We start from the raw sequence: 23,598 nt of genomic DNA on the forward strand, positions 1-23,598 counted from the left end.
GACAGACTGCGCCTGTGGGCTTTCTCTTATGTTGCTCCTGTCTGCCTTCCTGCCTGTGTGGGCCGACGCCGAGACTAACCCTGTCCCTGTTAGCCGAGTAGGATAACACTGCCAACGCCTCCGGTGACCTGTGAAGCCTCCCCATCTACAGAGATGAATCATCCCGATTGTAATTTTGTATAAATGCCCATCCACCTGACCTTGAGCGAGCATTTATCAGATTGTTGATGGCCTTGTTGCTTTGCAAGTAAACCAAAAAGAACCAGAAAGGAGACAGACCTCCGCCAAGGCTGATTAATGTGGAATGGAAAGGGAAATTTGTAATAATCACTGTGACAAATTTTTGGGGAAAATACAAAATGTAAATCAAGCTTAAGTTGGATTTTTTTTTTTAATGCGTTGCATATATTTGCGGTGCACCGAGTGGGTATGAGTGGTGCACAATTACTCGCACGTGCATCTCTGAGGACCATCGCTGGCAATCAGACCAGGGTGTGCCATTTCTCCCCCCCCCCCCCCTCCGAAGTCAGCTGGGAAAGCTCACCCGCGACTCCAATAAGGACAAACAGTGTGAGAAATGGATGAATGGGTGACCACCAAATTGCACCGCTCAATCATGGGATATTATTATCCACTCAAAATTTGTCAGGAGGTTGTGGGGCGATGGTAGCAAAAGGAAGCAAAGCAGGATGAAGCTCATTGGGGGGGCACAACGAGGCACACTTGGATGAGACACAAGTAGGGAGGGAGCTGGGAGCTGACCGGTTGACAATAAGTTCAAGTCTAAAGGGAACAGATGAAAACTGAGATGAGACATGAATGTGGGGCGCTGAAAAACAGAAACAAACCCAAATTCATTCCCAACAAAGTCAACCCCTCAAAAAAAACAAAAACAAAAAAAAAGATCACAAATACATTAAAATCAAACCTTAAGAATGACGGTGAACTGGATTGATAGACGGCCGCATTTAAAGGCGAGCTTTGGCCTGTCATTCATGCTATTTTGGGGGCAGCTCCGCTTGACATTTAAAGAGTTCGGCAAATTCACACCCTAGGTGCATTTTAAAACAGCCCGCTATTGTCGGCCAAAGAGGAAATCAAACGAAAAATTGAATTTGCGCGGCCTATCTAAATGCTACCGTGCTTCCCGTTTATTATCAGCGCTGGTCCGTGGATTCAAAACAACTTTTCACTTAACCTTAACCTTTAGGCTACCATTGCCTGTAAATTGATTATGACAGCTCCAAAGGCGAGAAATGTGCTTGAAAATGAACGCAAGAAGCAGCCCCCCCTCCACCCTCACCCCACCCCACAAAATATTAGCAGGGCCTTTGGGCTAAATCGCTTTCCTTCCATTGAGCGTCCAGTGAGAATGATATAGACCAGGGGTGCCCAACCTTTTATGACCAAAGAGCTATTTTTCAAGCAGCCCCCCCCCCCGCCCCCCCCCCCCCCCCCCCCCCGGATCGACCGGTACCACACGGGCGTACGCACGGAATAGAAAAATAAAGTTGATATAAGAGTGTGTGAAAAGGAAATAACTGCCTACCTTAGTCGAGACCTTGCAACGTGCTAACTGCATGTACATCGCTAGCGTATAGCTCACGTGTACCGTTTGAAAATGCTTCTCCTGGCGCTCCGGATTGCCATTCTTTGCCAGTGCTATCGGCCAATTGCAGATGAAACAAACTTTGAATGAGAGTAATACAAAAAAAGAACAACAACAACAAAAAACAAAACATCTGACAACTTCCGGTGATGCAGGTCATGTGGCACTGTAGGTTAAAGACGACATGCTTTTATATTTTTATTTTTTTAAATAGTCAAACCTTGAGTTTCGAACGTCTCTGTTCTCGACCAAATCGGGTTTCGACCAAAAATTTTGAGTTTTTTATGCCTCGGATGACGACTGAATTTCAGTTCTCGAACAAACTGAGCGCACTCGAATGCACCACTTGACTCCTCTCGCCTTCGTTACTTGAGGAAATGGCGCTTCCTCGTGTCAACTTTTTTTTTTTTTTTTTTTAAAAGAACATGGTTTCGTTTTTCGAACGAACCGTTTTTCGAACAGCCTTCTGGAACGTATTATGGTCGAAAACCAAGGTTTGACTGTACTTTCTTTGTGAACGCCAAAGTGATAGGATGCTTAGTGTGCAGTGTACACTAACACAAAAATATATAATATCAATAACACACACACTAATCTTTTTTTTTTCGCGATCAACTGGTTGGGCACCCCCGCTATAGACAGTAAAGAAAATGAAATTACACCCTGATAAATGAATTACCAATAAAGAGGCCTCGATACTGTATCCAGAGGTGATCGATACGTCACAGCCTGACTATAGCGCGGGCGGAGGGCACAAGACTCTTGCCGCACCACCAGTCAGATCAATGATGTCACTGGTGATTGACGATCGATGCTGCCCTGTGTGGTTGATTAACGGTCAAGGTTCCTTCCAGACTGTATGCGCGCACACAGCGATCGGGGGATTGATAAGAGTGGCGGCGTGGATGATTTGGGGCGGTAACGGAGGGGGGGGGGGGTCGTGTGACTTTTGTGACAGGGGAGAAAATTTGCTCGGCTGCAGCGACGGTGTTCCAGCTGTCAGTGGAGTGTTGCCGAGGCCGTAATGAACATCGCGATGAAAGGAACGATCCGCCACTTGACAGAAGCTGCAGGTACAGCGTTCCTTTGTTTGTTTGTTTTTTTTCCCCTCATCCAAAAAAGAGCAGCTTCGCAAACACACAAAGCGGTGTTGCAAAACCGGCTTGATATTTGTCTGCCGTTGTCGTCGACGTGACGTGCATGGATTTTGCCTTGTCTCGCTCTTTGCTTTTAAGTATGATGCCTTTTAAAAATATATATTTTTCAATATACCACAACCTAACACGTATTTATTTATTTATTTTTTAATTACAGATGGGGCATCTTGTGGTCGGGATCGGTAATCGATCGGCAAACGGGCCCAAAAATTCCGATCGCGTAATCGCCTAATCAGCTGTTACTTCGACCCTTTATGAAGATTAGCTGGTAGCAGAATCACAATTGAAAATACAGGATATCTTTCAGAATATTATATTTTTTAATTTTTTACTTCACTAAAGCACGGGTGTCAAACCCAAGGTCCGGGGGCCAGATCCGTCCCGCCACATCATTTTATGTGGCCCGCGGCAGCAAATCATGCGTGTCATCTTCCATGACCCCTGCTCAAATCTGGATCGAAATGTCAAATTGTCACATGCAATAACTAACGTTGAGTTTTGCAATAATTTATTTTATCCTGTTTATATTCACTTGGACGATAATCAAATAAGAAATAAACAGTTGACTGATTTTAAAACAGTAATCCGTCAACTGTATTTGTTGTGTACAAGTAATAATACAATGCGATGATTAAACATTTATTCGGTTTCAATGTCGTCATGACGTAACTCCAAAGTGGCCCACGACAAAAATGACTTTGACACACTTGCTGTAAAGAAATGAAGCTGTCTTGCCTTGCCTTGAGTCACCATATTAACGCGAAGAGACAGCATCTCACATCGTCTCCTTTTATAATCTTTGGTTGGGTTTTGGTTTGCCTACAATCATAACAAACCGAAGAGAGCCGTTTTTTCCCAACGAGGGAATAGTCAACATTTCAGCACCCTTGATTCATTCATCAGCTTTAGCAGCCATGCGTCACAATAAAAATACAAATCAGGTAAACATTCAGAGGCAGAAAAGCTTCTTTTGGGTCGCTCTGACTTTCTCGGATTTAATGAAAGGCTTTGTTTTTCTCAGTCGGCGTTAATGGATCGGAATCAATACGGGAGAGCCATGTTCTCAACGTGTCCTGACCCTTGGGGAAACACTGAGCGCTAATGTGGGAGGGCAACATCGATATCTCGGAGCTTCCCAAGCCCCGGCGAGCTAACGCGCAGCTACTGCTTCTTCCCGCGAGTTTTCTGTCAAGGAGCCACCATTGCCAAATCAAGGTCGTTCAAAGTGGGCTGCAGTTTCTCATCGTACGACAAGAATGAACATCCGGAGACCGGCACAGCAGAATCCTACGACGCAAACAAATAAGACCGTGATGGCGCCCGGCGCCAAGCCCAGACGAGCAACGCCGTCGAATCGGTTCTCATCTGTCACCAATGGCAACCGAGCCACCAACTGCCACGCCGAGCGGCCTTAATTGGGGAAAGCTGATGAGGTCTGATGAGGCCGCTACTTATTGAATTCCCCAGCCTGTTATTTAGATAATGCTGAAGAGAAACGGCCTTCCTCTCATTTTTCCCCATTCGCTTTCTCAGCAGGGGGTCTCCTGGCTAATCCACTCTTGTTTGTAATGGCTGCGAGAACAGTGAGGGCTTGGGCACGCTTTCTCCTTTCCGCCAAATATCTAACACTCCCTGTGGTTGATTTGACCAAATGATGTGCCAATATCCGGTTCCAAGATCCACAACACTCACTGGAATCCCTTTAACCCTGTTTTGTTGTTGTTGTTTTTTTGGTGGGGAATTGTTGATTTTTTTTTTTTGTTTTGTTGATTTATTAATGTTTTTGGAAGAGCTGAACAAACAAAAGAAGGTAGGTCGGAAAGAATGACCTCAGAGCTACATTTATCTAAGTTGTACTCTCAGCAACAGTTAGTTTTTTCGTAATGCCCCCTAAAAAAATTTTTGGTGGCGTTGGGCGGTGCTGGGCTGCAAAGTGGCCCCTCTCCTCTTTGTCTTTTGCCTCTACACAATTTACAACATCTTTGAAGTGTGTTTTATTGTCTTTTTTAGTTTTTTGTTATGCCACCATTTTACAGAATTAGAAATGGCAAGGAATAAAAATGTGATGATGAACGCAGGACCAAAAATGGAAACTTAGGACGCTAAGTGTAATAATAGAACTTGCTGGTATTATATCTGGTTGTTGTTACTATTAGACTATCTTTAGCTAGCTAGCCCTCTCTACTTAACTTCAATGCTTTGCAGCTCGTTAAAAAGTGAGCAGGATTATTTGAAAAAAAAAAAAACCCTCTTTCAAACAAATGAGTTGCTCCACTTCCACATTCCAATTCAAAACTGTTCACCTGGACGGATTCAAACAATTCCAACTTCAAGTCGCAACTTGCGCATTTTACGTTTTACTTCTTGAGCTCTGAACGTGCAGCATGGGGCATCAATCTTTTCCAATCGAAGAAAATAAATCGTTGGCTTGAAAGAGAACAAAATGATCATTTTTTTTAGGAGGTCGTTTACCGTGGCCCTGCGGATCTCAAGTGGGGCGGTTGGATACTTATGAGGCAGCGGCATTTAAAAGCTTACACGAAGAAGCTACAATGTGGAGTTCACCAGGGGGCACCGTGAATCAATAGCGGCTCGACTTGGAAATCTGCGGTATAATCCTTGATCTCCGAGGCCATTTGCTTTGCAGCATGAAATTAGATATACCCTGACTACGTGGCTCCTCAGTCAGGCCTCTCCCTCCACAGAGTCAGCAGCTCACTCGACAAATAAGACATCCTGAAAAATTGATCTGGATGAATCCGTAGCGCAGATTAGATCTGGGCCCAAAAAAAAACAAACAACCTGACTGGTTCGACGTGGGTCTTAAATCTGTTTGTGGACGTGTAACAGCATCAGGAGGGACTCTGTTGGCTCTATTATCAAAACTGCCTGTTTGAGGAGAAAAGGAGTCAAAAGTAATTAAGAGCACCGGGATGTGTCAATTCTCACTGGTTCGACACATCTGGACGATCGCATTTTCTCCATTACGCACCAGGCCTCTCCTTTACCGGGAATGTTGTTTTATACTGCCGACAGTTTGCCCTTGAAATAGATTAGCGTATTTCCCGCACTATAAGGCGCTTTGGAGTATAAGGCACACATTCAATGACGGGCCTATTTAAAAACTGTTTTCATATATAAGGCGCATCGCATTATAAGGCGCATGGAATAGAAGCAACTATAGTGGCTAAGGTTGCGTTATGCATCCACTAGATGGAGTTACGCTGAAGGGAATACAATACAGCTTTATTTATATCGCGCTTTCAAAACCGCTGCAGCAGCAACAAAACGCTTTACAGAACATTTAAAATACTACGTCCAAGAAATCTGAATATTTATCCAGATATAAGGCGCATCGGATTTTAAGATAGGATAACCTTTATTTGTCCCACACTGGGGAAATTTGCAGTCTACAGCAGCAAAATTGGGGGGCGGGGGGTGGGGGGGGGGGGGGGAGAAAAAAACAAAGTGTTTCATTGCACAAAATAAATGTTTCAGAAAGAACTGTACACAGTTCAATCAAAGTGCAATATAAAATATAGCATTAACAATATATTTAAGGCGCTCTGTCGGCTTTTGAGAAAATGTAATGCTTTTAAGTGCGCCTTATGGTGCGGGAAATACGGTATTTTTACTCCCATTGTTTTTAAATGCACTACTGTAAGAATTGTAACCATATATATATATATATATATATATATATATTTTTTTTGCAACCAACCAAACATTACTGTCCGGAAAAACACCAAAATGACTGCATGATCTTGACTACTGGTTTTACAGTTGCAAATTGCCCCAAAAAATGTAATTGACGGATCCCTATAAAGCACTGGTGTCAAAGTCAAGGCCCGGGGGCCAGATCTGGTCCGCCACATCATTTTATTACTGTCGTGTACTCACATTACGTCTACCATAATCGATATTTTTGTTTCACGTTAATGTTTTTGTTGCTTAACGGCGCTTACTATTGTGGAGCAAATGTGTTCTTTTAGGGTTTTTTTTCCTTTACGCTCTGAGGCCATTCCGCTCTATGTTTTCCTCCCTGAGCGTGTACTTTGACTGGGGACAGGCAGCTGTTGTCAGACGCAGTGCAGCACGGCAACATCAGGGGTGGTCTCTTGATAGCACCGATTCATACTTTGCACCTGGCGCACGGGAGAAAAGAGAACAGAGTACTGGCAATTACCCGAATTCTCTCGCTACGCACCGCAAACCTGGCTGGCTCTGCTCTGCTGTACTTCACTCTGAAGGCTGTCTTAGGGCCAAACCGGAGGTAATGAAAGCAACACACTTCTAATGGACTATTGATGTGCGAGTGTTAGAGTGAAAGAGGTACAAAGAAAGTAGCGAGGGACAATTTTTTTTCCCCTGCTGGTGGGATTGGTGTAGTTTCTGTGCTCTTTCCGATGCCACCTACAACAGGGATGTGAAGGCTTTGATGATAATGAGAGTCAGTTATGTTTTATCCAGTAAACCCCCCCATGAGCTGAGCAAAAGTAGGGGAAACAAAACGGCAATATTCAGGACGTCTTGTACTCCTCGTCAACAAGATATTGAGTCATTATCCTGCAAAAGCAGTGGAATGCTCTAAGATGACTCCAGTCATAAACAGTATGAGGTGCGACCGCACCGTCAAATCCCACCAAATTTCCCTTTCAAAAACGCGATAAAAAATTGTTTTACAGAAATGATAACGATCAAGGTTTTGACTGTAATTTGTGTTTCTTTCATTTTGACTGTAACTATTATTCTTTTTTAACAGTTTGTTTTTAATGCTTCTTTTTGTTTACTTTTTAAAATTAGTTTTAGTATTATTTTTAGTTTTTTTTCCCTTCAAAACCATGTGGTATTTCTCCTGTGCAAGTTTAAAAACGGGTCAGAATTGTACAATAAAAACTCCACACACACACGCACGCACGTGAGATATTTTAGAAAATATGCACTTGAACAAGAATCCACAAATCCAAAACAGAGCCTACATAGCAGTTATTGTGAGATCATTCTATAATCATTACAGTACTCACTCACATTGTACGGAGAATGGTGCCATGGCACCATGTGAGACTGAGAGAAGCCGCTTTGATTGGCGGTGGAACCACTCAGCTGTAAAAACTCCCACAACGGGGCAATCCGCCCACTGTCAGATCTGCCGACCTGCGCTCATCTACGAAATTATCAATATTGCTCCAACCTGCATGTGGCCCTAAGTTGCATCACTCGCCGCACTGGATGTAGGATGAGGACAAAAATAGAGCCCGAGGCCGTGGACGTGCTAAACTAGTCCTCCGTGCTAAACTAGTCCTCCGTGCTTATATCCACGATACGTGGCCAAATTAAATACATAATAATGTTACAGCTAATGAGAGCTCTATTCGATATTTTGCCTTGACAAAGATCAACGTTTTACAAGCCTTTTGATGTTTCCTTTTGTTGATCGGAGTGCGGTAAAAGTACATGACATGGTGTTTTCGGAAACACCATGTCGGTGGATTTAATGGAAGTAGACCTACAGCTGCGGTAGGAAGCCAGTGTAGACAGAAAAAGACAAAAATAGCCTCGGGTGATCAGAAAACAAAACATTGACATAGCAGTTGTCATTTCCGTCCTCATACGTGAGAGTTTCTACCCTCGTTCTTTGGTTCATACACACCTTTTTGTCCCCTACCCTGCTGGCAGAGCGTTGGATGAATGAATGGCTGTCCATTCCTGAAGGTCTGGTGATGGCGACGGAAATAACTTGGCTGACTACCGTGACCTCTGCTTGTCCCCACACCGCCTGTGTCCCTTTCTAATGGAGGTTTGCGTGCTATTTTGGGGGTGGTGGGGGGGGGGGGTGGACGGGTGGAAGCAGCTTGATTTATCTCACCACCCTCCGCATCCTAGCGCAGTGACATTGACTTTGCCAAGTGTAACTGATACCTGCCCGGGGAAGGGGGGGGAGTTTGCCCAAAAATAACTTCTGAGCAATAACTATAGATCAAATGATATCTGTGTCTATGAGTGGTTATAAAAGAAACAAATGACAAGAACCAAGGCAATCCTGCTACGGATTGCCTGCCGTCACGTCAACCCTGCTCACGCACCCGAGAGGACCATCTCCTCTCGACTCACGTTCATTTAACAAGCCTTACACACAGCTACATTTGCAAAAGAAAAAAAATGTATTATTAATACGCTTTATTATGAATTCATGGACATTTTTTACATTCTGTGGCCTCCATGCACTACACCTGACCTTATAACTGAATCGCTTGAAAGCATAAGAGCTTGAAAAGTGAGTAAAAGTGAGAGAAAAGAAAATAAGATCAGCCTCGGGCGCTTCTGTTGCGTGCACTGAAATTGAGGCTGCTCAACTACTCCATACAGAGAACTGCTGCAGGCCGCAGCGGTTGTTTCATTGAGTTCCACTGGTGCTGTTATTACACGACACTTTTGGATCAAGTCAGTTTGTGAACCTCCCCCCCCCTCCCCTGCCTCCCTTCCACAATAAACTCTACGTTTTATTATTGCAAACTTGAGGGAACTCTCACAAGTTACCGCAGCGATCGCAGTGCCATTCGCCAGATGGACTAGTGTGACGCATGCCACGGCTGGACAGAACAAAGTGTGATGGTCGGATTTTCTGATCATGTCGCCCCCAACAGATTACACACAACTACAATATGCGGGGTGGGGGGCGGGGGTATTTTGACAGACATTCAATAGACGGACATATCAACCCAGAGTTGGTTGAAACCGCGTTGAGGTGGACTAAAAATGTTCATCCTTATATCGCCTTTCAATTTCACACGAGCGTTTTGATGGAAGGTGTCATGTTTGTTCTTAAACCGAGCAAAAAAACAAAAAACAAAAAAACCCTGGAAATGTCATCTGTGAGCATCTCATTTAGAACAGAATTGATTGAAATCCAACGCCAAAGTGTATTTCCCATAACACGCAGCCTTAGCAACGACATGAATTCGAGTTCCATGTTTTTTTGTTTGTTTAAAAAGAGTGTAGATTTGAACGGCCGAGTTTGATTTAATATAAAACCGAGCAAGTACAATGCACTCGAAAAGGTTCTGCTTCCTTCTGAGGTATGTCTCGCCAACAAAATACAATTTGACACAAATCGCAATATATTTCAACATGGAACAATTCGATAGGGTTTGATTCGATGTGCTCGCATCTTTTATACCCCCATTTAACATTTTAACATTTACAGTACATGTTTTTACCTACTGTACATACAAAATATACATTTACGTAGACATATAAAGTCTCTCTCTCTCTCTCTCTCTCTCTCTCTCTCTCTCTCTCTCTCTCTCTCTCTCTTTGTTGTTAAAAATGTGTTTACAGCAGGGGTGTCAAACTCATTTTTGGCGCGGGCCACATTTTAGCTACCGGGGGTGGGGGGGGGGGGGCTGCTATACAAATAAAGAAGTGAGAATTTCAAATTTTGTTCGACATTTTAGAATGCATCACGGAAGTTGACATGTTTGATTTGCTTTCGCGGGCCACATAAAATGAGGTGGCGGGCCAAATCCGGTCCCCGGGCCTTGAGTTTGACACCTGTGGTTTATAATAATAATAATAATAAAAATAATTCATTTCATTTATAAGCGCCTTTTAAAACACTCAAGGACACTTTACAATTATAGTAATTAAATGATCGCTAAATGGAAACATTATCATGAAACAGACATTTCGCCCCCGCTAAAATCGGAACCACAGCGCAGGTTGACAATTGTCCCAACACAGATTGTATTCGCTGTTTCCATTTAGCCATTGCAACATCGCTAAAACGCCAACGCCGCGAAGGGAGCGTGCACAAGACGACATACGTGGGCATTAGAGTGAGATGGAAACGGGGGTCGCGATGCGGGCGCGCATGGAAAGAACGGGCGATGAAAGACGACGTCGGCCGTGAAAATAAAGAGAGCGAGCGGTGGATGAGAGGGAAAAGCTCAGATGACAAAAGGTGCGAAGAGAAACGCTACAAGCGAGGTGAGAGGCAGAGAGATAAAGGGAAGGGCGGGGGATTGGGGAGGAGGGGGATCAACAGCGGACAGCTGGGCCTACGGTGCACAGGTCAGGCTCAGGAAGTGGCTGAAAAGTCAATGTCACGCTTTCATCTCGCCTGCCGCAGATGCGGCAGCCTAAACTTTCCTCAAACGTAACCTTGCAAAAAGCATGACTTGATCCAACTTTCTCCTCTGTTTCGCAACACCACCCATCACTCCCCTCCCACCCCCTTCCCCCCACCCCGCCCTCCCGCTGCCCTTTCCCATCTGTTCTCCCTGGCCTTCCTCTCGAGTCCTGTCACGTTTATTCATCTTAGTCCGCACCTCCACACCATATTTCTCACTTTACGTATCTTTCACTCATGCAACCTTTTCATCCGGCGTTTACTCTTCATTAGATGCGGATGAGCGGAGAGCAAAAAGTCCACGAGATCAGCCAAAAGCTAGCAAAGCATCCCTCCTCTCTGTGGAATGACACAGGTGAAAACTTTTATATTTGAGTGACACGTCCTCACAGCGAAGCCCCCCTCCCCCACCCCCCACCTTCTCTTCTCAGCTAATTCATGACTGATATATTTCCGCGGCGAAACAAACAAAGCGTGACAAATCCAGATTATTGTCTGCGGCCGAGATAAGGTTATAATGAGAAAGTGCATCAAGGGAAATTGATCGGGGGTGTTTTTCTTCCTTTTTCAGGAAGCTGAATGGCTTACTGGGGTTGCCAATATTAACTTCCCAAGTCCCGCGGACGCGCATGGGAAAGCGGTAGAATCCGGGAAATGGTTGAAGGACAGATTTCATGAAAATATTTTAACTGTGGAGGCGTACTGTAGTTAAAGTGTCTTACCAGAAAGAATAGTCCACCAGGAAATGAATAAGTAATCACAAATAAAACATTCTATGCATTTAGTTCCGCTATCTTGGCACATGCAAAACCTGGACAGTATGGGTGCAAAATCAGATTGATGTCGCAAAGCACGGGTCTATAATATTTGTCATATCATAAATTCCATTCAATTATTCGCCGTTGTTTCACTTTAGTAAATTGCTACACTGTCAAAAAAAAAACGTCAAAGTGAAATCACAGTACCTTTGCCCGACTTCTTTATACTTTACAACTCACCTTCACCTTCTAAAGCAATAAAGTACCGGCAGTACTTTTGTGTAGCCTTGTTAAAGGAAAAGCTCTCATAGAAACGACATAGAAGACATAAACGTGATTCACGGCGGTGTTTCAAATCCGCACAGCCGGTCCCAGATATCTCATCATGGCAAATATCTGCCTCTATCTAGACTTGGTGGCATGTTAGTACATGCTAAACACTATACGGGGTTAACAATGGGCCTGTCGACGGGGAGGCTATTAGCTTACCCGGGTGGTCGGGGGAGGGGGGGTGGAGTGGGCAGAGCTACGGAAATGAACAGAGATGACTCAAGTATGACTGGCGGCTTCTGAAGGGCATTTGGTGACTTAATGAGGAATTTGCGACTTGCCTTAATTCTGCAGAGGATGTTTTAATATTGTGGGTTGTCTGTCATGTACGTGTGTGTGTATACGCGTGTGTGTGTATACACACACACATGTACACAAACACACACACACACACACACGCACACACACACAGTGGTAGCTCTACTTATGAAAATTAATTGGTTGTGGAAGAAATCTCGTAACGAGAAAAGTTTGTAAGTAGAGACGTGTTTTCCATTTAAACGGCCTAATCCGTTCCAAGCCTCCCCAAAAATCAGACAAAAATGTTTCCTAAAGCATCAAAATATGTAACAAATACATGTTACAATTAGATCATTGCACAATAAATGAGAGTTGTGCATAATGTAAAAAACAAAGAATAGAGAAAAGAATAAAAATGGTCATTTAAGTTTTAACTGCATCCACATCGTTTTTTTGCCCTTTTAGTTCATGTTTTCTCTCAGAAATGGTTTTTGCCTGTCATTTTGTAAATGACTGATCCATGGACGTTTGCTTTTGTCGATTTTCAACATCGAAAATGTCCAAAGCAAACATCAGCATAGTGAGCGATCGCCCAACTTGGTGAACCCTTTTTCTGGCTTCACATTTACGTAAAACTCTCGGGAACACCTCCTGGGCGAATGACAAGGACGCTGCATTGACACATTTCTATTTATCTATCTACACACATAGACACATACAGGAGAGGTACCTCTTAGCCAATGGGATGCCAGGATGATGCTGGGTAATAGCCAATGGCAGAGCAGCTATGAGTATGTTGCGTTCAGGAAACGCGGAGTTGCGAGTAGCAGCCCAAACTGTATTTTTACTTTTCGTATCCTGAAGATTTTGTGACAAGAGGCAATATTTTCCTGTTGAGGCGCTTCGTAACTTGAAAATTTTGTATGAAGAGACGTTCGTCAGTAGAGGTAACCACCGCATAGAAATCAGCCTTGTGCGGCTGTATTTTGTGTTAGGTCTTAAAGCGCACTTCCTTTCAGCTGTTGTTTGACTGCTGACAGCGCCATCCATACAGTGTGTCAAATGTTTCCAATTTCCCCTCTACCAACCTCCAACAATGCCACGGGACGTACAACAGATGAGTCGCCAGCCAAAACACGGCGCCGGCTAATGTATCTGCAGTTTGAATGACATTAACCATAAGGTGTCGTCTCTAAGCTGTTTAATGCATTGTGGGATGACAGGCTTAATCAGGCTCAGCGGAGCCGGCGGATTAAATCACTTTTATCTGCACTTCCTTTGACTTTCCCATTGCTCGGGGTCTGCAATGTAAATCATAATGTGTCCCTGTTGGTCTCACGTCAGTGTACTTTATTGCTGTAGTCACATTTCGTAGATTTCATTTATTTTGTCCATTGAGTAAATCCACATGCTCTGACACCCCCCCCCCCCCCACCCAAAAAACAAAAACAAGGATAACTCTTTGTACTCAGCTACAAATAACAAATGCATGATTTTTCTAAACAGAGATTGTTCTCTCTGCACGAGGTCATCAATCTCTCTAAGCGCGACGCTTACAATACAACGCGTTTGGAGCATACATGCTCAAGAGATTGGATCCGTGTGCGAGCTATATGCGCGATCATGGTTCGACGACGGCGACGGCGGCGGCTGCTGCGTTGCTCGGAATTGATAAACAGCTGTAGCGCTCCATCACAGCTATCGATCATGTCCCTCTTTCTGAATCCAAATCAGACGTGGGCAGAGCAGAGCGGCTCGAGTGGGCCCCTGCGCCGGCTGTGCTGGACAGCTACGCGTGGCTCATATCAACTAGGCATCAGTGAACAAACCTGACCCGGACGGCTGATTACATGCAGCGACACGTGATCGCCGTCCAACTTGAATGCATAAACAACGAGTCAGAGGACAGCTTTTTTTTCTCGCTGTAGAATTTCCATCCATCCATTTTCTGATCCGTTTTATCCTCACAAGGGTCGCGGGTGGGGGGTGCTGGAGCCTATTCAAGCAGTCTTCGGACACCCTGAACCGGTTGCCAGCCAATCGTAGGGCACACACAGACGAACAACCATCCGCGCTCACACTCACACCTAGGGACAATTTTAGAGTGTTCAATCAGCCTGCCATGCATGTTTTTGGAATGTGGGAGGAAAGCGGAGTTACCCGGAGAAAAACCACACAGGCACGGGGAGATATGCAAACCGGACCGCCGCTGTCGAATTTCAATATCAGCATTTCTTCATGGCTAATGTTGATAAAATTGCAATCAAGCCAGTTTTAACCCATAACTCATTCAGTACCAGCCAATTCTGGACCAAGTCTGAAAGACGTTTAAATACGTCTTTGGGAGTGAATGAGTTAACGGTGACGACGGTTACTACAGTGGGCAACTTATCATGTTATCAGGTTTCAGGGTGCATGAAAGGGTTAAAGTGCGATTTAATGTCTGCAGCAGTGGTACTTTTCCAAAAGTGAAATGATGGGAGGCGCAGTGGGGGGGGTCAACGTTAGTGGAGCGTGACTGTATTTATGCTCGTGCGGTTTGTGCACGGGTAGAGAGCAATGGTCACGGCTGTCGCACGGGTTGATACACGCACACGTGGTGGTGCTGTGCTTTGTGTGCGACGGCCTTCCCCGGGGGGGGAGTTGCGTTGGACCTGTCAAAAAGAGGATGGATGAAGAAGCTGCCCCGCGCGGCGAGGTACTCGGGGGAAATACTGCAGTGGAATGTCCGCGGTGGACACGGGGATAGTGGGAGGTTTTCTGAAAACATGATCATTGACGCTGAAAAATTCCGCTTCCTTACATCGAGGCAGTTTGCTTGTTACATATCTGAATGATCCATTAACAATCTTGACAGATAAACCCTTAACTCGTGTTTTTTTTTTAAAGAATCCAGGCATTCATAATCCCAGTTGAGGCAAAAATTTAATTTAAACGTAATTTTTTGGTAGAGTAAAGAAGGGTTTAAAAATGGCCGGCACTGAATGAGTTTTAAAGGCAAAGGTCAATCTGGCATTACCGCTTTAAAGGTTTCCTCTAATGGCTCAACTTGAATGCAACTACTCACCTTGCCTTGAATAGCTGCTGGCTATGCAGTGGCTGAGCATCGATGGAGATTTTAAAATCCAGACTCTCTGAGATATTACGGGAAAGTGGAAAGCAATTTATAGGGCGTGTTTCCGCCATACTGGTCGGAGGTGTGAGTATTGTTAATGAAATTGCCCCGTGGGTGAAGGAGAGCTCCTTGGTGAGGCCTTGTCTGCCCGGCACTTCCTGCCGGGAGACGTCGAGCGGTACCTGGCATCAAAACTGCTTAGGCGGCACTTTACATGCCTTCGTTGAGGTCTTGCCCCTTTGGATTTTTATTTTCTCTTTTCCTCCTTGACTCCGCCTTTCCTTGCCCCTTTTTTCTTGCCCATCCCCTCCATTGCGCTCTCATTTTCGTGTTTCAAGCTTATTGAGCATTAACTCATTCACTCCCAAAGACGTTTTTATACGTCTTTTCAGACTTGGTCCAGAATTGGCTGGTACTGAATGAGTTAATGGTGACTTTCAACAGAGAAGACGACATGCTGCGCACGCACACACACACACACACACACACACACACACACACACACACACACACACACACAAAAAACTTTAGGTATGTTGGCGCTTTCACCCCCCCCCCCCCGTCTGCGCTCCCCTTGCTCAACTCGAGAGAGGACGCGGCGACGGTGAGCAGAGAGAAGAGAGTGCAAGCTCTTAGCAAGATTGCAAAGAATGTCACAAAGGCATGAGGGTGAATATTAAGTCGTCGCTGGCTCACTTTCTCTCTCTCGCTCACGTTTGTTTGAGAAGTTCCAGTCTGGCACGAGTCGCAAAACAATCACAACGGCACATCTGACACGCGGAGTTATCATGAGTGAATCCGGAAAGTCTCGTTGCTTGTGAGCGCAATCAGACAGAAAGAAAGGGGCAAAAAGGTCTCACTTGGAATTCCTGGTGGGGTCTTCAGGTATTTTCCGTTGAAATGCTGGATAACTACTTCGCATTTCTCCGTCGACTCCATCCTGTAACAGCAGAGGACACATTAAGTGTTTTGGACTCAGTCCATTATAGCGCCCCCCCCCCCCCCAAAAAGAATAAAAATTGAGTACAAGTGCAGAAAATGGGAGACAAAAATTGTGAAAAGTGGACGTTTGATGCACCACAAAGCGAAACGTAGTCAATTCAGGACCGGGCGTCGCTGTGATGTCAGATGTTCGAAGGGTTGGCAGAGTGATATCAGAGCGCTAACAGCAAAAGATTTGGGCAGATTTATCCAGTTAAGTGGCAGGGGGAAAATGTGGTGTCCCAGTGTCCGCAGGGTCAATTCTGAGTTCAACTTGACAGTTGTCAACGGACTGCCTGAGCAAAACAATGAGAAAACCCAATTACTTCTTCCTGCAACTTCAGTTGTTGTCTTCCCCCCCCACCACCAGAAAAAGCGTTTCATCTAAAATGATCTGAGAGATTAGGAGAGATTAGAACCAATCGGGTTTGATTCACCGAGTGAGAAGTTCATTGAGCAACCCAGAGTTTAATCAGAGAGTCAACTAGTTTTTTTTGGTTGTTTTTATTTTTATTTTTGTTAAGCTTCACCACGCGAAACGGAAAACGAGTCTCCAAACGCAAGCAGGAGAGAGACATCCACACGGTAATATACTTTTTGCAAAATTCATTGCTTTGTCGAGTCCCGCGCTTGAATCGCTCTCACCGCCGAGAATACTCTTATCATTCTGTCAGCCGCCCACTCCTCCGTCCTCCTTCTATCATATCTCCACCGTCATCCCTCTTTTATCCTTTGAACAGAGCTTCTTTATCGCTCGCTCTGCCCCATCCATCTTACTCCCAGCACCTCCGTCTCAACCTCTTCCTTTTGACGGCTCTCTCATTCCTCCCCGTCTTTCAGCCTTGCTTATTTCCTCCATCTTTTACTCTTACGCCACTCTTTTCCGTGCTCCGCCGCTTCATCCTTTTGTTTCTCCGCTCGAGTGTTTCGACATCATCCACCATCTTTTGCGTCCTTCTTGCGGCTCTTTGTCGACTTTTGGAAGATGTGAACTTTTGCACTTGCGAGCGTCATCCATCTTTTAGTTTATCGGCGTCGCAACATTTCACTCCATTGCAATGGCACTTAACCAGTTTGGGTCATCTCAAGTGATGTTCAAAATGCTCGCATTGTCCTTCGGTGCACTTTTGGTAGCGTCGAGTCAAATTCCGGTAGCATATAAAAAAAACTGTTGTATAGCATTTTATAAGGATCGGAATGAAAGATTAGCGGCATTAGCTCGGCGGTGTCGGTAAATTACAGGTGGGGATCACAAAGAAAGAAAAACACAACATTACAATATCAAAATGGAGGACATCTGTATCTACACCGGGGGTGTCAAACTCATTTTTGTCGCGGGCCACTTTGGAGTTATATCTTCCCTCGGAGGAGGGGTTATGAAAATTTATTGGATTGCTAGTTTTGAAATCAGTCAACTGTAATAGTTTGTTCAATTGTCGTACAAGTGTAAAAACTGTGACAAAATGATTGTAAAATCTCAAGGTTATTTATTACACGTGACAATTTTACATTTTATAGATTTTAGCGAGGATCATGCAAGTTGATCATGATTTGCTTTTTTGCGGGCCATATAAAATGATGCGGCGGAACGGATCTGGCCCCGAGGCCTTGAGTTTGAAACCTGTGATCTACACCAACATGGACTTTTTGATGAATGAGGACCTAATAATAAGCTTGTATTGTTAAATAAAATTTGTTCAGTCTTTCTGGCTCATTTTTGTGACTTCATTCAAATTGAGAACAGCAAAATATTTAAATTAAAAAAAAAAATCTTAACGATCGAACCTGAGGGGTTCGGTGAATCGGTCTCAGGGGTTCGACGGAGCCTCTGCCATGGAGGGTAAGACACACCCGACTCAACATGTCAATTAGTTCCGACACGCCCGCTTGGCCATCACTGGCTGCAGATGATCACATGACATTGCTTGTCCAATCAGTGCTGTGGGAAATTTTGTTCGATTAGGAGTCAGCGTGACTGTCGTGATAGTACGTCTTACAATTTAAAAAATAGATATACTTATCTCTTGAATTTTTATTTACTTTTTTCAGTTTTTAATAAATGTGTTTTTTTTTAAAATCTTGAATTTGTAAAAAAAAAAAAAAAAACATTTATTTTTCACTAATGAAGGGTTCGGGCAATGTGCATATTAACTGGTTGGGTTCAGTACCACTAAGAAGGTTCAGAACCACTCATGTCGCAGTCTGAATATTCTGTACTATGTCTAGTGTAAAAGTGGTACAAAGTCATGACTGTGGTTTGTGTACTCATTTTTTTTCCCACAAGGAAATTAAAATCTTAACATTGAACCGCCTCTCCGTGTGCCGCTCGTGTCTGCGGAGAGACGTTCTCATAAGGCAATGATTTATGTGGTCGAGTTTCTCCATTTTTAGAAAAATTCTCTTTCGCATATCGCCGGGTGGGATGGTGTTCACTGCCCATGAAAATCTGATGGAATCCATTTCTTTTCACAAAAATTTTCAGTGATTCGTTTTTTTTTGTCCCCCCAGAAATGATTCTTCGACTATTCTCATTCGCGGCCATTATTTTATTCATGGTCTTCAAGGCCCCCTCCGGCCATTCATTTTCTGCCTCCTATTGTGTCGCCACCTTCTCGTTCTCCAACAAGAGAGCAGGGAGGTAGACAGTAAACAGGTGGGTAGATGCGGAGTCAATAAGGCCGACAGGTGGTTTTGTTTCATGGGAAAACGAAGCGCTTAGCCAGACTGTCTGGCGACCGCTAAGGATGTTGAGCTCGCCGGTCGCTGGCTGAGCTGAGCTGAGCTGAGCGAGCCAGGCTGGCCGTGAGGCAGGCGGCCGCTTCTCTGCGCCGCTGCTGGTTAATGGCATCAAGTGCTGCTGTCTGCAATGATTAGTGCTCAGGCTGGAGTAATGGGCTCTGATAACAGTAATGGATCAGCCCACAAACACTTAGCTCGGTTTACTCTCTAATGCCCCTCGTGGTCCAACCTCCAGCAGCTGTCGGTTGACGCGGGGTAACACGGGACTCACAAGATTTAGATATAGTGGAACGGCAAAAGCGGGAATGCTCCAAAAAAAAAAATAAGTCCCTCTCTTTGCCAGGTCAGCATATCCTGCAGGAGTGGGCCAGTTTCCGCAAGTATCAAAATAGATGTGAAAGAAAGAAAGTGAGAAGAATGGGTTTATGCAGCGCGGTGATTCTGAAAGTGTGATGCTCGTACCCCGAGAGGTACTCAGGCTCACTCTAGTGGTATAATTTTCTGATATCTAGATGCTGGTGTTACGGTAACTCATTCAATCCCAGCCATTTTCACTGGAGCAACCCCCTCAATCCCAGCGTTTTACTGGATTTTGACTGATCTTGCAAGGCCCACAGAATATTTGGTTCTAATGCTATATAAACACAGAGCCTACCAAAATAAAGTTTGGACTCTCTTCTTTCAGCAGAAAAAAACATTTCGTTTCTAGCTTTTTCCATTCTTCAGCAATCGGCATTACAAAATGGCTAAGTTTCATGGAAATGGCGATTCCTGGGCAAAAAACGGACAAAAAGAGCTTTTTGTAAAAGCCTGCATTTCAAGCACGTGAGGCACCACTGCCACCTACTGGTCGCTTTTTTACATGATTTACAATGCAAACAGCTAATTCTCATTCATAGATTGCATCAGATCCTCCTCCTCTCCATGACGCAAAAAAAGACTAAGATGTACAAGTACGTTCTTGGTAGGCGGGGCCTAATTTTAAAAAGACGTCTTGTGGAAGGAAAGAGTTCAAACTTGGCATCATCCGACAGTGATTTGCAATAGCATTATTATTATTTTTTTGCATTACGTACTTTCATCTCAAACTGCTTCAAACAACAAAGCGTGTGACGGAAAAGTGGTTAAGACCGCATGACTGTGTTATGTGTTGTGTTTATTTATTTTACTTTATCTTAACTGTTTTGTTAAGCGCTTTGTTACAGCTGCCGCTGTTGTGAAAGCGCTATATAAATCAGCATGTATTGTATTGTATTGTATGTATTGTACATCATCTTTTCAGTGAAGGTAACAGAAGATAGTTTCCGATATTAGATCGGAACATTTGCCGACATTTGCAACAGCACTGTTTCAACAGCGCATATTCAAATGATTTCCCCCAAAAACATCACAACAGTGTCAGCAAATTAAGATTAGCGTCGGCTCTCGGGCAGATGTGTCTACTTACACTGCAGACACAAACGACAGATTCTGATCGGATTTTTATCCACATATAATAGAGGGCTGATTCACCACAATCTGCATATATATAGTATGTATTAGAATGTCGATATTGTATGTATTATTCATGTACAGTTGCCACATATGGTGCTGCTCTGATTTTGCTCAGTCTCTGACGTTGCAAATATGTACATAAATCTTTAGGATTTTTGGTACTTTCGTATCATTTTTTTTTTCAACTACCGTCCACGTTGCTGCAGCGCAACTGGAATTTCAATTATATTGTACCCTGTTTGGTGCATGTGTAGAGGACTGCCGGTGCATATGCTTGTATTCACATTTAATTGCCTGTTGCTGCTTCCGTCAAAGCTGATTGGAATGGGAGGAAAATTCAACCAAAGCAGGTGATTAAAAAAAAACAAAATACAAAAACTGCGCACTCTTTTTGGAGTGTATAGTGAGTACAGACCGACTATTATTTTGTTTGACGATGCATGAGAAGCAGATACGGGATGTTATTCTACATGAATCCAAAACTAATTTGGGTCTAATACATTCAAATTTGAATTCTTAACGGTCGACCGAGTTATTGTTTACCTGGCGAAGCCAACTCCCCGGCTGACTCCGTTGGCGTCCCTCAATATCCTGGTGGAGATGACATGACCAAGAGGTTTCAACATATTCTCCAGCTCCTGCTCGTCCATTGAGATGGGCAGGTTGGAAATGTACAGGTTGGTCGGGTCCTGCTCTTGTTGCTGCAAGGGTCCGGCGTGTGGAAGACCGGGCACAGAAGAGAGAAGAGAGAGGAAAAGGTATGAGAGCTGAGGCGTCACAATCAAGTGTCGAAAGCATGAAATCCGCTTTGTTACGGGGCAACCCGTGGAGTGGAGTAAAACTGCCGACCGTGCAACCAACTGCTTGTTGCGCTCCCATACAGTGGTACCTCTACTTACGAAATTAATAGGTTCTGGAAAAATTTTCTTAACGAGAAAATTGTGTTAGTAAAGACGCGTTTTCCATGTAAATGCCCTAATCCGTTCCAAGCCCCCCAAAAATTCAGACAAATGTTTTCTAGAGCATAAAAATGCATCAAAATATGTAACAAATAAATGTTACAATTAGATTATTGCACAATAAATGAGAGGTGTGCATAATGTAAAAAACTAAGAAAAGAGTAAAGAATAAAAATGATGGTCATCTATCTTTTAACTGCGTCATCGTTTTTTGCCCTCTTTAGTTCATGTTCTCTGTCAGAAGTGGTTGTTGCCTGGCGTTTTGTCAAGAAGTGATCCAAGGATGTTTGCTTTTGTCGGTTTTTAACAGTTCTTCGAAAATGTCCAAGGCAAACATCAGCGTAGTGAGCGATCGCCCGACTGGTGAACACTTTTTCTGGGTGATTCACATTTCTGTAAAACTATCGGACGCCTCATGGCCCCAGGGGCGAATGACGAGGACGCTACATAGACACCTATCTATCCATCTACACACATGGACACATCCAGTGTCCACTTAGCCAATGGGATGCCAGGAAGATGCTAGGTAATAGCCAATGGCAAAGCAGCTATAAATATGTTGCGTTCAGGAAACCTGGAGCTGCGAGTAGCAGACCATACTGTATTTTTATCTTTCGTATCTTGATCTTTCATAACAAGAGGCAATATTTTCCTGTTGAGGCATTTCGTAACTTGAAAATTTCATATGAAGAGACGTTCATAAGTAGAGGTACCACTGTATTTGGAAAGAGGAGCGCATTTATCTGCAAGGTGTGTGCAATAGTGCAAGGGCAGGCTTCATGAAAAAGTGAAAGATTATAATTAATTATGAGGCGCGGGCTAACAGTTAAGGATAATTGAGTTTATTAGCACCCGGGATATTACGTTGCGATACAGTTACTGAACTTGGTTATCATTGCATTAACATTTTTGCTGGCATGGAATGACCAGGGACACTTTTTGTCCAACATAACATCATAACTCTGTCCGCATATTCTACTTGGCCGCGCTGGGACTTGGAACCCTTTAATTAGCGCTTCACTGTACGGTATGATTGGAGCGTCATGGGATGGCTTATTAGGCACCGTTAACGCAATCATTGCTTGCTCTCAAATGTCAATCGCTACGGTAGCACCATCGATTCGCAGAGTGTGTGCCTGTAAATCAATACTGCCGTGGCCTGATACAAAGCGCTTCCTGACCCACATTAGCATTCGGTAACTCTTTACCTCTTGATGTCTTAAACAAGGACGGTCAAAACTCCATTCTTGTATTGCAGAACCTTCAAGCTATTCTGAGTCATCACCACAGATAATATCCTGAATTCTAAGGTTTAAAATGTGAAGCAGATATTTGTCGGGTCGATAATGTAAACGTGTTTTTAATTGCAGTGCCCCGAAGTTGCTGTTAGCTAGCTAAAAGTGCACAGCTGGTTGTGGCTTGAGCCCGAGGTAACAGAGGGCCTGGTGAGTGCAACTGTTGAACAGCTGGGCCCTGCAGTGCAGCCAGACAAGTCAATCAGTTACCAAGCCCGCAAGACAAAAGGGCTCAAGTCCGTCAAATTGACTACAAACTTGGAAAAAATACTACGAACACAGCAACAACTTCTTCAGATGATTAAATCTAATGCATGGCGTGTTTGAAAAGAAAATGTGATATATTACAGTCCCATCATGAGGTGTGATTCATGCATTCGAACGTGTCAATTAACTGAGAAAGTAAAAATAAATAAATAAATTAAGGCTATTATAGAATGGTACAGAAAAATGGCAACCACGGAGTTGTTCGTGGGGACGACCCGATGGCAGAGTGGTTAGCGCACAGGTGTCAAACTCAAGGGCCGGGGCCCAGATCCGGACCGCCACATCATTTTATGTGGCCCCGCGGAGTAGAAGGCGCACCTTCAATAAATGGCCCATTTTAAAACTGTTTTCATATATCGGGCTCATTGCATTATAAGGCGCATAGAGTAGAACCACAAAAGTGACTGAGGTTGCGTTATGCATCCACTAGATGGAGCTACGCTAAAGGGACTACAATACAATACAATACAATACAGGTTTGTTTAACATTTAAAATACTACGCCCAAGAAATCTGAATATTGATCC

At 44.0% G+C, this 23,598-nt stretch overlaps 1 protein-coding gene across 3 annotated transcripts in view; it reads right to left on the reverse strand.

Moving 5' to 3' along the window:
* The window catches only part of rbms3 (RNA binding motif, single stranded interacting protein), a 176,350-nt gene that overhangs the window by 39,421 nt on the left and 113,331 nt on the right, over positions 1 to 23,598 (reverse strand). For all 3 annotated transcript variants that reach the window (XM_086136869.1, XM_086136870.1, XM_086136868.1), the window contains exons 5-6: positions 21,095 to 21,252; positions 16,198 to 16,277 (exon numbers count right to left, since the gene is read on the reverse strand). In XM_086136869.1, the coding sequence (XP_085992995.1) occupies positions 16,198 to 16,277; positions 21,095 to 21,252 (238 nt within the window). The remainder of the gene's footprint in view (positions 1 to 16,197; positions 16,278 to 21,094; positions 21,253 to 23,598) is intronic.

This window comes from Hippocampus guttulatus, chromosome 18 (assembly GCF_054856545.1).
Source record: "Hippocampus guttulatus isolate MCC_2025c chromosome 18, RoL_Hgut_1.0, whole genome shotgun sequence".
In the NCBI taxonomy this organism is placed as follows: Eukaryota; Metazoa; Chordata; class Actinopteri; order Syngnathiformes; family Syngnathidae; genus Hippocampus; species Hippocampus guttulatus.